General features: G+C 42.3%; 1 protein-coding gene across 2 annotated transcripts in view; it reads left to right on the top strand.

Moving 5' to 3' along the window:
- The window catches only part of RPGRIP1L (RPGRIP1 like), a 326,668-nt gene that overhangs the window by 216,667 nt on the left and 91,277 nt on the right, over window positions 1–18,724 (top strand). For both annotated transcript variants that reach the window (XM_033943001.1, XM_033943003.1), the window contains one exon: window positions 17,067–17,278. In XM_033943001.1, the coding sequence (XP_033798892.1) occupies window positions 17,067–17,278 (212 nt within the window). The remainder of the gene's footprint in view (window positions 1–17,066; window positions 17,279–18,724) is intronic.

Below are 18,724 nucleotides of genomic sequence, written 5' to 3'. Positions count from 1 at the left end.
TCCTGTAGAACCTGGGCTGGGTGGTCAACTTTCGGAAAAGCCACCTAGAGCCAATGCAGTGTCTATGGTATCTCGTCATCTTGTTCAACACAAAAGAAAATATGGTCTATCTACCAAAGGCTCGCTAAGTGAAACTCACATGTCCGGTTCAGGAACACTGGTCCCCTCAGAGGAAGTGGTTGATCAGCTGGTTGGAGCTGAAAGCTATCTGCCTGGCACTGCAGATATTTGGAAGCATACTACAAGGCAAAGTGGTCTGCGTTTTTCAGACAACACAACAGTGGTGGCCTATGTCAATCAGTAAGAGGGGAACAAGAGTGCCTTTCTTCGCCCGAAAGCTCAAATGTTGTTTTGGTTGGCGGAAACACCTCAGGGTGCTCTCGGTGGCGCATGTAGCAGGAGTGGATAATGTGCAAGCAGATTTTCTCAATCATAAGACTCTAGATCCTGGAGAATGGATACTGTCTCATAAGGTGTACAACTGTATTGTGAGCCGGTGAGGATGGCCAACATTTGATTTGATGGCTTCGGTGACCAACAAGAAAGCAGCTCAATTCTTCAGTCAAAGATGCGAGCCAGAAAGCCAAGGCTTGGATGCCCTGGTGCAGCTGTTGGCAATGGCAGAACAACTATATGTGTTCTCTCCATGGCCTATGATAGGCAGGGTCCTAAGCAAAATAATTTCATGCCCAAGGCTGGTAGTTCTAGTCGTGCCAGACTGGCCGAGATGTCCATGGTATATAGATCTCGTCTGTCTACAGAAGGACTGAGGCCTCATACTTCTAAATTTTCCAAGGCTGGTGCTCATGCAAACTTCTAAGTCTCCCAAGGTGCTCACGCAGCCTGAAGAATCTGGACCGCTTTGGTCTTACAGCATGGCTCTTGAATGTGCAGCCTTATCACGCAAAGGCTATTCAGACATGGTGATTGCCACCCTTTTAAGATCCAAGAAACAATCAAACTTAGCCACCTATGTTAGGGTCTGGTACACACAGAGGAGTTCAGACCCAGTCATGGCCCGATCTCCATAGTGCTAGCATTCTTGCAAGAAGGTCTAGAAAAAAGCCTGGCGATTGGCTCCTTGAAAATTCAGGTAGCAGGTATTTCATATTTCCAACCCAAGGTTAACGGAAACACCCTGTCTGCACATCCAGATGTGTCTAGATTCCTGAAAAGAGCATAAAATCTGTGTTTGCCAGTAGGACAGCCTTTTCCTATGTGGAGTCTTAACCTGGTCCTAAGGGAGCTCACCAGAGCTTAGTATGAACCTCTAGAGCAGACCTCATTGATGGACCTCACAGTCAAAATGGTGTTTTTAGTGGTGATCACTTTGGTTTGACGTGTGTCTGAACTGCAGGCATTTTCATGCAGAGAACTCTCTCAGAATTTCAGTCAGAAGTAGTCCATCTTTCTTCCATAAGGTAGCCTTGTCCTTTCACGTCAACCAGGAAGTTTAGTTGCCTGCCTTCACACCCTCATGGTCCAAGAACAGTGACAAGGTCCTGAGATTACTGGATATTCACAGAGTATTACTGCATTATCTGGATGTTCACAAAGTATTACTGCATTATCTGGAGATGACAAATGAGTTTCACCTATCCATTCACCTCTTTGTGCTAGCAGGTGTAGCCCATAGGAGCCACCCAGCTTCAAAGGCGACTATTTCCAGATGGATCCATATGGCCATTTATTCAGCCTATATCAGAAGAAGGGAAGCATCCACCAATATCCTTGAAGGCACATTCCACTAGAGGTATGGCTTCCTCCTGGGCAGAGTCGAGTCTCCTTAAGAAATATGCAGAGTGGCTACAAGGTCCTCCTTCCATATTTTTACAAAGCTTTACAGGGTAGAGGTAGCAGCTGGATTGGATTCCATCCGAGGGTGCTGAAGGAATTTAGGTAAGTTCTGGTAGCTCTGCTGACTGACCTTTTCAATAAGTCTCTAGAGTCGGGAGTGGTACCAGAGGACTGGAGAAGGACAGATGTGGTCCCTCTCCACAAAAATGGAACTAAGGAAGAAGTAGGGAATTACAGGCATGGAAACGCTTTTAAAACAGAGAATGGTCAAGTTTTTGGAATCCTGTGGATTACAGGACTGGAGGAAGCATGGATTCACTAGAGGTAGGTCTTGTCAGACAAATCTGATCAATTTCTTTGACTTGGTGACAAGAGAATTGGATAGAGGATGTGCGCTAGATGTGGTGTATTTAGATTTTAGCAAAGTCTTTGACAGTGTTCCACACAGACATCTGATAGATAAACTGAGTGCCCTTGGGATGGGTCCCAAAGTGATGGGTTGGATCAAGAACTGGTTGAGTGGAAGGTAACAGAGGGTAGTGATCAATGGAGATCGCTCTGAGGAAAGGGATGTTACCAGTGGTGTGCCTCACGTTTCTGTTCTTGGGCCTGTTCTTTATAACATTTTTATAAATGATATTGCTGAAGGGTTGTCGGGTAAGATTTGCCTCTTTATGGATGATACCAAAATCTGCAATAGAGTAAGCACGTCAGATGGTGTGAATAACATGAAGAAAGACCTGGCAAAGCTTGAAGAATGGTCTGAAATTTGGCAGCTAAAATTTAATGCTAAGAAATAGAAGGTCATGCATTTGGGCTGCAAAAACTCAAAGGAACAGTACAGTTTAGGGGGTGAAGAACGTATGTGCACGATGGAAGAGCGGGAATTGGGTGTGATTGTATGTGATGATCTAAAGGTGGCCAAACAGGTTGAAAAGATGACAGTGAAAGCTAGAAGGATGCTAGGTTGCATAGGAAGAGATATGGCCAGTAGGAAAAAGGAGGTATTGATTCCTCTGTATAAGACTCTGGTGAGACCTCATTTAGAATGTTGTGTACAATTCTGGAGGCCGCACCTTCAAAAAGATATAAAAAGGATGGAGTCAGTCCAGAGGAAGGCTACTAAAATGGTGTGTGGTCTTCATGATAAGATGTATGGAGACAGACTTATAAGATCTCAATGTGTATACTTTGGAGGAAAGGCAGGAGAGGGGAGATATGATAGAGACATTTAAATATCTACATAATATAAATGGAAACCTACCTAATATAAAAGGAAACTCTTCAATGAGAGGGCATAAGATGAAGTTAAGAAGTGATAGGCTCCGGAGTAATCTGGGAAAATACTTTTTTACGGAAAGGGTGGTAGATGCGGGGAACAGTCTTCCGGAAGAGGTAGTGGTGGAAACAGATAGTGTGTCTGAATTCAAGAGGGCCTGGGATAGGCAGGTGGGATCTCTCGGAGAGAGAAAGATAATGGTTACTATGGATGGACAGACTAGAAGGGCCATTTGGCCTTTATCTACCGTCATGTTTCTATGTTTCACATTCGGATCATCTGTACTTTCAGCAGGCTCATCTGTCCTATCCTAAATTCATGAGACTGCTTTGATATAACCCGAAGGTTCAGGAATGATGTGCCTGTTGCACTAGAAGAGAAGATTAGGTACTTACCTTGATAATTTTCTTTCTAGCAGACAGGCACATCATTCCTGAAGCCTGCCCTGTCAGATATACATTAGCCTGCTTTCTGCCTCAGACATGCCAGGAGGACTGGATTTCGAAAGGATGGGAAATGCCACCGCTATTGCCATGATCCAGGGAGTACTCCTTTTATTCCAAAATGATTAGTGCAGGTTGCATTTAGGTAAGTGGCTCATTTATTTTCACTTGTTTATATGTTACTAGTATTTTAGCCCGTTACATTTACAGGTACTTGAATATATGTCTGTCTATCTTTATTTCTGTCTCTCTGTCCCGTTCTCTTTCTTTCTGTCTGTCTCTCTCCCTGGCCCCCTTTGTCTGTCTGTCTCTCTCCCTGGCCCCCTTTGTCTGTCTGTCTTTCTGTCTGTGTCTCTCCCTGTCCCTGTGTCTTTCTTCTTTTCTTTTTGTCTCCCTTCCTCCAGCTGGTGCTAGAATATATGTCTGTCTTTATTTCTGTTTCTCTCCCTACCCCTGTCTTTTTCTTTCTGTCTCTCTTCCTCCCGCTGTCTTTCTTTCTGTCTCTCTCCCTCCGTGGCCCCCTTTGTCTGTCTGTCTTTCTGTCTCTCTCCCTCCGTGGCCCCCTTTGTCTGTCTGTCTTTCTGTCTCTCTCCCTGCCCCTGTCCCTGTGTCTTTCTTCCTATCTCCTTCCCTACTTCCCTGTGCAGCAGCCGCAGCATTCCCTCTCCCTCCATTTCCCTGCATTTCCCAGCATTTTTTCCCTCAGTCTAGCTTCTCCTGCCCCTCCTACACTCACTACTTTTACTGACTGGCTATCCACTAAAACTCCCCATAGTCAGGCTCTTAAGTAAACGTCCCAGAAGAACATTTCTGAGACATGCATCAAAGGGGAGAATACTCACAGAGGCAGGCTCCTGAGTGAGGGAGCGTCAACTCACTGAGGCAGGCTTTCAGGATTGCCTCTGCTCCGTCAGTCTACAGTTTCCTTCCTGCCTGGGCTTGCCAGCTCCTCAATGAGGCTACGGCATAGGTGCTCTTTTCTTTACAGCTGCATCTCCTGGCTCATCCCCTTCTCTCTTCCAGCCAGCTGCTCCCCTCCTGTCCGCCGACAAGACCACGAGAGAGGAGCCTGCACGGTCCGAACAGCCCGAGCCCCAACCAGTGTAACTTTCCGGCGGCTCCTCTCACGATCGCCGCATTCTCTGACGCAGGAGCGGCTCGTGAGAGGAGCCGCTGCAGTCTTTTAAGTTAAAAAGAAACTTTGGCCCGGCCTGTAGGTCAAGGGTTTATCGGGCTGACCGCCACCCGCTGCTGGTGGCTCCGTGCTCGCCCGCCGCAGCCTGCAGCCGCCGACAGCCGCCGCGGCCTGCAGTCGCCGGCAGCCAACAACCGCCACAGCCTGCAGCCGCCGACAGCCACCGCGGCCTGCAGCCGCCGACAGCCACCACGGTCTGCAGCTGCCCACAGCCGCCGCGGCTGACATCCGCCTCAGAAGAAGAGAGAACGAGAGAGATTCGTGCGCATGCGCACTCCTACCTGCGGTGCCCTACAGTGCACGGAAAACGGGAGCACGCAGGTGGGAGTGCGCATGCACGGCTTAGGGTTTTATTATATTAGATAATGGGTTCATGTTTTGTCAGTTTCCTCTCTAGGACTGACCATCGGCTTTCATATGAACTGAGGAATTGGAGCACAGCCCAGAGAGAAAAATTCTAATGAGACTCTCTACACTAATTCTCGTGGGAATAGATTGGCTACCCAAAGGGTCAGGAATGATATGCCTGTCTACTGGAAAGAAGATTATCAAGGTAAGTAATATCTAACACTCTATTTACCCTTAGATCTCTCTAATACTCTTTTATCTATCAAACGTTACCTAAAACCCATAATTTCACCCTATTCTTATCTCCTAAAGACCTCCACTTCCCTTTGGTAACTCTTTATCCAATGTTTATTACCTTAAAAAATTCTATGTCATCGCTTATTCTATGCCTTTTAATTTGAATGTAATTCTTGTTTTTAGTTTGAATGTAATCCGCCTTGAACCGCAAGGTAATGGCGGAATAGAAATCACTAATGTAATGTAAGTGCTTAATCTTCTCTTTCTGCATGCCTAAAAGTACTCAAGGCATATGGCATATATTCTTTTCGTTATTTTATAAAGATGCATTCCTGGTTGGGATGGGAGAGAGAGAAGAAAAAGACAACAATGTGTATACATTTTAAAATGCACATGCCCTATTTTATTCCTAATTGGCTGCCTAAATGTGCACGATTGCTTTGTGCATATACACACACACCATACTTCTTAGATTTCAACCAAACTTGGTATACATATGATTTACTATCTGGGAAAAAATACTGTGGGGATGGGAAGGGGGTGACATGTAAAAATTATAAAAAACAACAGATTTTACTGTCTAATCCATAGTTTTCGGGCTCGCTGAGATGAATACTGACACTTCCAATGCCATTTAAGTCCAAGTTCAGCCCCATAGACAGGGCCATTCTTGCTGCTAAAAATGAAGATGTCCATGAAATAAACAATCAAATACTTTCTGTGTTACTAGGCATAATCACTGAATATAATTCTATCGATACTGGAAAATTGGGATAAATAAATATCCGGGCAATGCCAGGTGATCAGCTATATACTGTACACATAAAAGGAAAAAGCAATTTCAGTTTTTTTGACCCCAGACAGTGAAGGATTTCTAAGGGCTAAAGAAGATATTAATGTTGTCATGTGAACTCATATGTTCACTAATTTGACTGCGTAGAGAGGGTATCATGTTGGGTGACCTTTCAGTTGTATTATTATTTTTCTTTATTCTTGGATCCAATTTCCTAAGTTATGGATGAAATTAATTTATAAACTTTTTCCAAAAGTAAATTCCGTTTTATTTTCAAAAACTGGCTTTTATAAAATTATTTCAGGGATTTCATGTGTTGAAAGTTGCAGAACATTTACACCTATTTTTACACTATTTATTAAAGTATTTATATACCACTTATAACCTAAGTGGTTTGACTGTATTAATGTTATGGAAGAGGATCTGGGTGGAACATGGGCATAAATTGACACAAACTTCCAACAGGTGTAAATTTATACGAATTGCAGGTTTTGTGAGGCTAATCATATTTTGTAAAAGACATATAGATGCATCTATTGGGCAAAATGGGCACCTATTTAGATTTCCTCCCTAGGTAACTTGTTATAAAACTACTCTCCAAGAGGGTAATTTTATAACAGTATGATTATGTAAAAGTTGAGTACTCTGCTTTTTTAAGAAGGTATTTATTAAGGTGTGAAATGTTAACAGCACATGTTATATTATTGTAATGTACGTTAATATTAATTCTAGTTCAATGCGTCTAGTAGAACTCAATGCTAGGGTTATGCCCCTGAACCAGCACGTTGATTTCAGAAGGATGTCACACATCTTTCAACTTCACCTCCTTCCCATTGGGCAGGCACATGCCCCTTCAATGTTCCCTTCTGCAAGCAAGTTTGTGTCTTTTTAATCTGCTCTGTGTTTTATTATTTTCGGGTTTCATGTTTTTTTTAGATCCAAATTTCAAGGCTTGGTGCCCAGAAGTTCCCACTAACCTGAGATCTCTGTCTGGGAGAAGATGCAGACTCGCACTTAAGTCTGCAGCTAGCAGGATCAGCTTCCGAAGATACCTGTCTAGCCAGTCTTCTTTAATATTTATGGAGCTCAGGGTCTGCTCCCCTAGTAGCTTGTTCACATCTCTGATTCATCCGGAGCTTGAACACAGGCTGTTTGGCCCCGTGTCCGGCCATTTGGGCATTATCGGGAGCCAACTGTGTTTCCTCCCCAATTGCAATGCAAGGATTAGATGCTGTTGTGGCTCAGTTCAACATCGGTCCAATTGGCAGCCCAAAGACCACAGATTGTGGAGTTAATTTGAGGCAGGAATCTTCTCCAGTATCCCAGCGACAGTTCTGACCTGAAGCAGGCAGGTACCTCATGGCATAGTGAGTAAGGTTATTGCAGTCTATGGGGAAAATCAGAGGGAGTTTGCATTTTGGGAGTTTATGGGGCCAGATATAGGGTCACCTCCCCCCCACCCCACCCCCAGAAAGTGGTTGATTGTTTTATTTTTTTTTTTAGTTTGTCTTTTCCAGGCTGTTTTTGGCACCAAAATTGCTGCTGCGGTAACCATCTTAGATTTCTTGTTGTGTTTTTTTAAAAGCCTCTTATCTGCCTCAAACCCCTTAATTTTGATTAAGATCAACAGGAATGGACTTCTCAAACTTTTCTAACCCTATATCCTGCCAATATGCACTGAATGGTCAGCTGAGGAGCATCCATGTTCTGTGTGTCGCAAAGCATGCAAAGGAGTGAGCAGGAGCCATGTGATCAGCCACCTCTGAGTCATCTAGGGCTGGGGATCCACTGAGGGCTCATTTTCCTTGGAAGAGATCCTTGCAGGAGCCCTCAGACAGTGAGTTGGCGAAGCACGGCCGCACAGTGTCCATGAAACCCAACTGGAGACACATTGAGTCCCTGTAGGGGGTCGTCAGGGCAGAGCTTTACTCCAGAATTTGTAAGTTAGATATGCGGTGCATTTTAAATTGTCTGAGTCCTCCCGAGTTTTCTGGAGGCGTGTTAGGGGTAGAGCATTTGGGGGTTCTCTCTGAGTACCCTCCTGCTGGAGTCAGACCCAGCCTAGGACCAAGAGATCCAGTCAGAGAAGGACTGGGATGATTGTGGACCTGAATCCATTTCTTTATTGTCCCAGGAAGCTATTCCTCACCTTGAAGATTTTGGTTCTTAGTGTGAGACCAGTGGTCAAGAAGCTGTGTTGGCCCTAGACCAAGGGAAAGACCCTAAAGTGTGTTGCCTGTTCAAGACAGCATTGTTCCTGGGCATTATTATGGATTTACTGTGGGAATTAAAATTGGAATCCCCGCAGGCCTCATCTTCACAGTGCTCAGTTACAGTATGAACAGCTCTATAGCTCATACCACGTTCTTTCCCTTGCATCCAAATATCACTATGCTAATTATGGAATATTGGGAGACCTGGGAGGGCTCTCTGAGGGTAGCTAAGTCCATGTCCAAACTACCCAGTGGCTTTTGATCCCAGCAGATGTTTGTTCATCCTAAAGTGGCTTTGCTGGAGTAGAAGTCACCAAGCAGACTTCCTTACCCAGTGAAAGAAGTATGATGATAAAAAATGCACAGGATCGCAAGGTGAATATAATCCTTAAAAAACAATTTGAAGCCTTAGCTCTAGGGATTAAGGCCACTGTGCTGGCCTTATTTTCAGCATGGGCTTGCCACACTCGGCTCAGTTGGCTTCCAGCGTCGGATGACGAAGACAGCTCCCAAATTATGTAGCGGACGCTCTTGATGACATTATTAGTATCATGAGCAAAATTTCCGTTTATTCCATCTCCACCTGCAGAATGCTCTGGATCAGGCAATAGGCATGAGATTCAGCTTCTAAGGCCACACTAAGCAGTCTTCCTTTAAAAGGATAGATTATTTTTGCCAAGGGCTTGAATGATCTTACAGCTTGTGTAGTGGACCGTCAACCTAAAACTCTACTAAACAGCAGACTTTGAGCTGCTAGGGACTCCGGGAATAGAAATTTTTGAGGCTCGGAAGATTTCAGCCAGATAGGGGGGCAGGTTGCCAACTTTCTGCAGGATCTGGGAACAGAAATGCTCCAATCGCTTAGTTCTGGAAATCATTTGAGAGAGCTTCAAGATCAAGTTTTGTCACTGTCTCACAAACCTTTTTATAGATTCACTGACTGGTCAACCCAAAAAAAACAATCAAATAAACAATCATAGTCTTCCACTTCAGGTTATTGAGGCCAGCAGCATGCCTGATTTTAAGGCCAAATGGGATAGACACATGGGATCTATTCACAGAGAAAGGTAGGGGAGGGTCATTGGGGTGGGCAGACTAGATGGGCCGTGGCCCTTATCTGCCGTCTATTTCTATGTGTCTTTGTTTCTGTGTTTCTAAAGTTCAAGCAACAGTTAAGAGGCTCTTGGAGATTCGAGCTATAGAGCCTGTACCGGATAGAGAATCAAACTTGGGCAGATACTTCAGATATTTCAATCCCAACCCAATATCCAACACTCTATTAGATCTCTCTAATACTCTTTTATCTACCAAACGTTATCTAAAACCCATAATTTCATCCTATTCTTATCTCCTAAAGACCTCCACTTCCCTTTGGTAACTCTTTACCCAACATATATTACCTTAAAAATTCTATGTCATTGCTTATTCTATTCCTTCAAATTTTGAATGTAATTTTTGTTTTAGTTTGGATGTAATCTGCCTTGAACCGCAAGGTAATGGTGGAATAGAAATCACTAATGTAATGTAATGTAATATTTTATAGTTCTCAAGAAAGGCTCAGAAGATTGAAGACCAATCCTGGATCTCAAATCTATCAATGCAGCGCTGAAAATGCCTCATTTCCACATGGAGAGACCATACATTCAGTCATTGCGGCAGTAGCGCTGGGGAAATTCCTAGCCTCCCTGTATTTGACGGAGGCCTATCTTCATATTCCTATATTTCCAGCTCACAGGAGGTACTTAAGGTTCCAGAATTTCCAGTTCTCCATGCTTCCCTTTGGTTTAGCAGTGTCGCCACACACCTTTACCAAAATGATGATGATAGCTGCCACTCATCTCTGCAAGGCGGGGATACAGATGCGCCCATACTTGAAAATTGGCTGATTAAGGCACCATCCAAAGTAGAAAAAAAACAAGCAGTGACATGTGTGGTCCATTTTTTGCAGGACATGGATTGGATAGTCACTTTCAAGAAGAGATTCCATCTCAGCTGTCTCTCCCTTCCATTTTGAATCGCCGCCGCAAAGTGGCGGCCCGCTGGACACGCCTCCATCTCAGCTGTCTCTCCCCTCCATTTTGAATTGCCGCCGCGAAGTGGCGGCCCGCTGGACACGCCTCCATCTCAGCTGTCTCTCCCCTCCATTTTGAATCGCCGCCGCGAAGTGGCAGCCCGCTGGACACGCCTCCATCTCAGCTGTCTCTCCCCTCCATTTTGAATCGCCGCCGCGAAGTGGCGGCCCGCTGGACACGCCTCCATCTCAGCTGTCTCTCCCCTCCATTTTGAATCGCCGCCGCGAAGTGGCAGCCCGCTGGACACGCCTCCATCTCAGCTAGTACATGTCGTTAAATTCTCCCCCTCTTGGGGCGCACGCCTATCCCGCAAAAGGACCTTAGTTTGTTTCACAAAAAATTTGCTAAGGCTATAGGCACTAAACTCTTAAACCAATATCGTTAAACCCACGGCACTACTATTGGCTGTAGAGAGCACTTTATAAATTCAAAGAACGTTTACTTTACTGGTTTGTACGTAAGTCTCTGCTTTCTTTTATCTGTAAGTTAACCTCTTTATCTGTAAGTTTACCATTTTATCTGTAAGTTAACTTTTTTATCTGTTTTAAGTTGTTCTTATTGATTTTATTAATGCTGTTTCTTATTGATTTTATTAATGCTGTTTCTTTTATATAATTTGAAATTTCAATGTTTACATTTTACTACTAATTTATAAGTAGGATTACCAACTACCTGATCTTATTTTAGTTACTTGATTAACGTATATTTTTATTGTGTTTAATTCCCTTAGTCTCTCCCCTCCATTTTGAATCGCCGCCGCAAAGCGGCAGCCCGCTGGACACGCCTCCATCTCAGCTGGTACATGTTGTTAAATTATCCCCCTCTTGCGGCGCACGCCACAAAGGCGTGCGAATAAGGAGCAAGTCCTGCTCCTTATTGCGCAACTTTGCGGGCAACTCCACGAGTTATTTAATATCTTCTTTTCTCTATATTTATTACATTTCTTCTTTAATCTAAATTCACAATCCATCTTCAGTAAGACTCAATTTAAATCTTATATTTATTTAATACTAGTTTGTTCACTTACCAATCATCTATCTATGGACTCTAATTTATCCCAAATCCCCGGTCTATTGGGTCACAGACTTCCCCCTGCAGACTCCTTATCTACTCTTAACCCTACTAACCTGATCAACTTAGCCCCAGACAACTCTCTTCAGTTGTCCAATTTAACCTCACCTAAATGTACTACTCCATCACTATCCAATTTTTTAAAAATAGGCCTAATCAATGTCAGATCTCTACGAACCAAACATCACATTATTAAAGACCTTTTAACCAACCAGCCAATTGATCTTCTCTGCATAGTAGAAACCTGGCTCACAGAGGGCGACGAAGCTTATCTCTCTTATGCTAGCCCCCCTAGCTATAACTTTTGTTTCAGCCATTGCACAGGTAAGAAGGGTGGTGGTCTCGCAATCATTTACAAATCTAATTTATCCTTAACAGTTGAAATTAACGAAACCATAAGTTCCATTGAATACATTCAATTAAAAATTAATACAAACCCAAACATAAAGCTACTTTTATTATATAACCCACCCCCAATTAATCAGTCTACATTCATTCAGTTATTATCAATTGTCTCAAACTTTGTCACTACATCCCCATTTCCTATTCTTTTAGGAGACTTTAATCTCCATTTTGATGATAAATCTAACCCATATACTTCTGACTTTCTTACCCACACAAATGATCTCAACCTAATACCATTAAAAACTGGCCTAACACACATAACATAACATACATATAAAAGGTCATACACTAGACATGATTTTTGCCCCCGGGGAATTACTTGCTAACTTTTCTGAACCTGAAATTCTCAAAGTTCCTTGGTCCGACCATAGTCTTATCCAAACAACTCTAGAACTACACCCTCATCAAGACTCCCCTAGGCCACCCAAAGTTATCAAGGTAAGAGACTTCCAAAATATTGATGATTCGCTTATCATTTCACCAATACTTGATCTAGATAAATTTAAATCTTTAACAATAAATGACCAATTACTTACTTGGAATAATACTTGTCAATCTCTTTTAGATAAAATAGCTCCAATAACAATTCAAATTATCTCCCCTAAAAAGCAAAAAAACCCTTGGTATAATTCTTCTCTTGCTTTACTAAAACGGTATAATTCTTCTCTTGCTTTATTAAAACGACAGTTACGTTCAGCCGAACGTAAATGGCGCGCCAAACCTACACAAAACAACCTGGATAATTATAAACAACATTCTCAACATTACCGTCAAATGATTAACAAGACAAAGAAAAAATATTACATTAAAAAAATTTCTATGACTAAGAATTCCTCATCACTTTTCAAAATGTTAAAACAGTTAACAATTTTCAAACATAAACCAGTTATTTCCACAGAAGACACTCCTTCCGCCAACTGTTTAGCAAATTTTTTTCGCACTAAAATTACATCAATTAGAGCAAACATAACTAAAAAAGTTTCTACTTGTCTAGACAAGCATAGCACTAGTATATCTCTATCTAGCGCCATTACGGGTATCTCAGATGAAGATCAAAAAAGTTATATGTCATTACAAGCTACATGTTCTAACTTTATTCTTCCAACTCTAACTGAATTAAAACAGTTATTTCAATCAATAAAACTCAAAGGTTCTAAAACTGAATCCTTCCCTCCTTTCCTTCTTAAACGTTATTTTTCAATATTTGGCCCAGTTATTCTTCAAATTATTCATAAAAGTCTGTCTACTTCATCTCTCCCGACTGATTGGAAACACTCTGTTCTCCTTCCGATTATTAAGGATTCAAAAACCAGTCTTTGCGATTGCTCAAATTATCGTCCAATAGCGAGTCTCCGTTTTTAGCCAAAATCACCGAAAAAGTAGTATTTCAGCAACTGTCAGATTTTATTGATAAAACTCAAGTTTTACTTACCAACCAATCAGGATTTCGTAAAAATCATTCAACAGAACATTCACTAGTAGGTCTTGTTACATCTATCCACTACTATCTAGATCAACACAAATCTGTCATTCTCATTTCCTTAGATTTAGCAGCAGCATTTGACACAATTGACCATCATTTATTACTCCACCGCCTTTCTTCCATCGGCCTAAAAGATCAAGTACTAGATTGGTTTCGATCTTATTTCACAGATAGATTCTCTACAGTGTACTTTAAAAATTCTTTTTCAAAACCGTATCAAACAAACTATGGAGTACCACAAGGGTCTATATTGTCTCCACTACTGTTTAACATCTATTTGGCCCCTCTCTTAACCCTTTGTCAATCCATTGGATTCACAGTATATGCTTACGCAGATGATTTCCAACTTTTGCATACCATTGATCCCACAAGTTCCCAGGACATATTTAATATTAACCAAAAGCTGGCAAAAATCCACGAGTGGTTGAATGTCAATCAGCTATCTTTAAGTATCAATAAAACCACTACTGTGCTTTTCTCAGGGAAAGAAGGGGTACAACTCAGTAACCCAATCATAATTGACAATATACCCCTTAATCAAACTACCAATACAAAAATATTGGGAGTCCTAATAGACAATAATCTCACATTCCGTGCACACATCAGTGCATTGGTCAAAAACTGTTTCTATAGGCTAAGAATGATTCGTTCACTCGTCCCCCTTCTTGATTCGTTTTCCCTTAATACTTTAATTCACTCCCTAGTAATATCAAAATTAGATTATTGTAATTCCTTATTAAAAGGGGCTTATCTAAAGGATATAAGGCGTCTTCAACTCATACAAAACACTGCAATAAAGATAATTTCAGGTTCAAAAAAATTTGACCACGTCACACCTCTACTTCAAAAAGCTCACTGGCTGCCAATATCATACAGGATTACATACAAAATAGCTCTTTTAGTCTTCAAGACAATAAAAACAAATACTCCAGCATTCATAGATAGGCTTCTGATTCCATATAGTTTGTGTAGAGTTCTTAGATCATCCTCTCAGTCTACTCTAAATGTTCCCTCTTTAAAAATTATCGGAACATGCCGTGCTTCTATTTTTTCGGTTACTGCCCCAACGATTTGGAACTCTCTTCCTTTATACTTAAGACTTGAACAGGATTTGCAAAAATTTAAGAAAAGTTTAAAGTGCCTTCTTTTTAAAGAAGCCTTTAACTGAATGTTTACTTTCCCGGTAAAATCTTATTGTTTCCAACCCCCCTTAACTTCAGACTACCAAAATCCCTCCCTATTGACCTTTCTTCTGTCCCTAATTCTTTTCCTCATACCCCCTAATGTACTTCCCTTTTATGTACTTTTTCTTTAAAAATTGTATTTCTTCCCCTCTTTCCTACTGTTTCTAGTGGTTTTTAAAGTTGTTACCCTTGTATGTTTGGTTAATATACTATGTATTAATGATTTCTCGAAATCCTATTTTATCTTTTGTAAAACGCTTTGTAATTTGGAAAAGCGTTCAATCAAATAATATAAATAAACTTGAAACTTGATCCCAGCCCAACACCTAGAGTAACTGGGAATCTGTTTCGACAGTGGGATGTGTTTTTCTTCCAGAGCCACAGACAGATGCTCACAGAACAGATATCAGACCTTTTGAAGAGGCCAACTTCTGCATGACATTACCTTCAGATTCTGGGGTCAATGGCAGTGACAATAGAGGGTGGTACCTTGGGCAAAAGGGCAAAGGCTCATATGCATTCCCTTCAAGACACTCTTCTGTCCTGTTGGTCCCCTCAAATGGACTCGCGGAACAGCTTGAGGTGGTGGCTTCAGCCCACTTCCCTCTTGAAGGGCATGCCACTGCACATAGACTCTTGGATAATATTGATAACAGATGTCAGCTTTTATGGATGGGTTGGCCATATCAAAGGGCATCCTGTTTAGAGCCTTTGTTTTTTCTGATAGAGAAAATGGTCGATAAATCACCTGGAACTTTGAGCAATTTGTCTGGTGCTGCAGACAATGGCGTCATCCCTGGAAGGCAAGGCTGCCCAAGTCTTTTCAGACAATTTGACAGCAATTGCTTATGTCAGTCAGCAAGAAGGCACAAGAAGTGCTCCGTTGCACCTAGAGACTCAGCTCTTGTTTCAATGGGTGGAGGTCTATCTGCAGGCCATCTCCACAGCCCATGTAGCAGGAGTGGAGAATATTCTAGCTGACTTTCTCAACCAGCAGACATTGGACCCGGGGAGTGGTCACTCTCTCTTCAGGTGTTCGACTATATTGGTCAGTGGTGGGGACGCCCTCTGATTGATCTGATGGCGTGAACCATAAAAAAAAAAATTAGATCACTTTTACAGCTGAAGATTCAATCCTGGAAGTGCAGGGTTGAACACATTAGTCCAACCTTATATGTATTTCCCCCTTTGGCCTATGATAGGTTGAGTCATTCACCAGCTTGCAAATCACCTCGATTGGAAATTTTTGTTCTTCTGTAGAAGAACCGTGTCTGCGAACCCAATTTGTATTGTAATTTTAAAACTGTTGTATTATAATTTAAAAACTGTTATGCATTTACACCAAATCCCTTTGTCTACTATTACAATACAATAGTTTTTACAGTACAACAGTTTTTAAATTACAATACAAATTGGGTTCGCAGACACGGTTCTTTTACAGAAGGATAAGAATTTCCAATTACCGATCCACCCCTTCTGTTTCAAGGTCTGGTTCCCATAGAGAATCTGGAACACTACAGGCTTACAGCATAGCTCTTTAGCAGGCAGCCCTAATAAGGAAAGGTTATTTGAAGGTGGTCATAGCTACTTTTCTTCACATGACTGTACAGTATATGTCATCCTGAGTATTTTGTGATTTTTAAGCAAAATGTGATAGTAGACAAAGGGAATTGGCGTAAATGCCTAACAGTTTTTAAATTACAATACAGTAGACTCTCAGTTAACCGGCACCCATGGGGATTGATAGATGCCGGATAAATATAGTTTTTGGTTGCTTGAGAGTTACTGTTAAAAATAGGCCTAACAAATACTTTACCCCATACTAAGTCATGCCATAAACTGTTCCAGACAAACTACCAGACATCTGGTAGGCAAAGCGTATGCGTACTCAGGTGCATACTAAGTTTACACTTAAATTTCCATCAGAAATTGATTTTATTTTCATTTAAGTATTATAGTATTTCTTTGGGTCATTGGTCATTGTTTTGGGTTTTTTTTTTGAGGGGGGTTGCTGGATGCTTGAGAGTTGTGGTTGTTTGAGTTCCGGTTAACAGAGAGTATACTGTATATCCTCTTTTTTTAAGGAACTAATTTAGCCAACACCCATATCAAAAAGTACTTGCACCCATAGTTAATCAACCAATTGACCAAATTTAATTGATTCAGCAGATTGAACACGGCCAGACTTGATTGCATCCATCCTTGTTGAATTTACATTTCATTATATATTGAATCTTACCATGAAAGTTGGGGGCAGTGCTTTGACCTATCCAGAAGATACCCAGATTATGCCCCTTAGAATATGCATGGTTTTCAGTTTTATAGGTGTATATCTCAATTTTGTAAAATTGGGATTTAAACATTTGTGCAATATAAACGTCTAAATGCTGGTTTATATACTATACATGTCTAAATGGTGAATAGTGCTTCTAAAATATTCATCTTAATCTCTCTAGCTTTCTATTCTTCATCTTTATTCTTTTAAAAGTTTTTTTACACAAAATATAGTGCTGTTGTGGAACTAAGGTTTGATTAAATTTTTTCAGGTATCTTTCAACTCACAAATAATGAAGGACACAACAGTGGCACTATCAATGTTATATTGAAATGGAGGCATTCTTATCTTCCACCAAGTGGATCTGTATTGACGGCAGACCTACTAAATTTTCTACCAAAGGAAGAGCCAATTCCAGTTAGATTATCAACAGAGGAAGATTTGCAGACTCCAGAGTTACATGCTGCAATTTCATCAGTTACAGTAAGTAATTTGGGGGTAGAAACATAGAAATATGATGACAGATAAAGGCCAAATGGCCCATCCAGTCTTCCCATTGACAGCATCCACTATCTCCTCCTCCTAAGAGATCCCATGTGCCTGTTCCACACTTTCTTGAATTTAGACACAGATTTTGTCTCCACCACCTCTACCAGCAACCTATTCTACGCATCTACCACCCTTTCTGTAAAAAAGTATTTTCTTAGATTACTCCTGAGCCTATCACCTTTTAACTTCATCGTATGCCCTCTCATTCCGGAGCTTCCTTTCAGATGAATGAGACTCACCTCATGCGGGGCTTTTGCCGACGCGGGGACCAGCCTTTGCCGATGTGGGGACTGGCGGTTCTGCATTGGGGAGAGGAGTGCTTCCGCACACGTTGGCAACTCGTGGCTGTTGAGCCTGCGCTTTTCCTGGTGAGTGGTTTGATGGCCGCTGGTGCTCTGTTTGCTGGTTCGGGACTGCAGCTTCTCAGTTCCTTGTTGGCTGCTGAGTGCTTTTCCCTTCAGCATCCAGATAGCGTCTAGGACCGGTTCTAACAGAGGGAGGCCCTGAGCAGTCGGCTTCCTACAAATGCCGTCTCCAGCAGGCTTTCCCATCTGCAGCACTTCCCTCGCCCAGGAACCGTCGCAGATCATACTGCTGTGACGCCGCCGTGCCCTGCTGTATTCGCGACTTGGCGAAGGAATCCCAGTGGGGTTGTTCTCGTGGCAGAGCAGAGACCTGCGAGTTGCGCATGCCCACTGCATTTCTGGGCATGGCGGATCGCCTGACGGGGACGCAAGGCGGGTACATCGCTCATGGGGCCCCTGGAGCCTCATCTCAAGGCTTCGGGCAGGAGGACGAATGCAGACGCGAGCCTGGAAGGTGCTGTGCCAATGGACATGTTCTGTTGGGCTTTTTAGCCGCTATTGCCGCCACTGCTAGAGCACACGGCTGAACATATTGGAGTCGAGCTCGCCCTCTTCAGCTTGCCAGCAGATTTGGTTTGCCTACTTCTGGGCTGCTGCTCTCTTCCTCACCTTTAAGGCTTCCTCTACTACTCTGGGGAAGCAACTTTAGGGCTGAACAAGACAAAATAGGGTGCAGGTAACTTTTTAAACTGTTGCTAATCAGGCCACGAGAGAAGGCTAGACCTTTGGAAACATGAAACCTTTGAGGGAAGGGAGAAAACCTTGAATGTCCTTTACGATAATATAGAAGAAAACTTGGATTTGATTGCTCTCAGGGGAAGCAAAGCAGACCTCTTCAGCCGGCAGAGCAAAGAGGAAGGGCACCACCATCTTCCCTCCCTGCCCTGCCAACCTGAACACCGGACTCTGCTGAGGTTCTTACACTCTGTACTTTAAGCGCATGTGAGATCCAGGTCTTGAGAGTTAACTCACTCAACAAATCATTACTCTCTAGAACTGGATACTTTTTAAGAAC

Source organism: Geotrypetes seraphini, chromosome 4 (assembly GCF_902459505.1).
Source record: "Geotrypetes seraphini chromosome 4, aGeoSer1.1, whole genome shotgun sequence".
Classification (NCBI taxonomy): Eukaryota; Metazoa; Chordata; class Amphibia; order Gymnophiona; family Dermophiidae; genus Geotrypetes; species Geotrypetes seraphini.
Note: the sequence above shows the minus strand (reverse complement) of the source record. Positions and strands in the feature narration are given on the sequence as shown.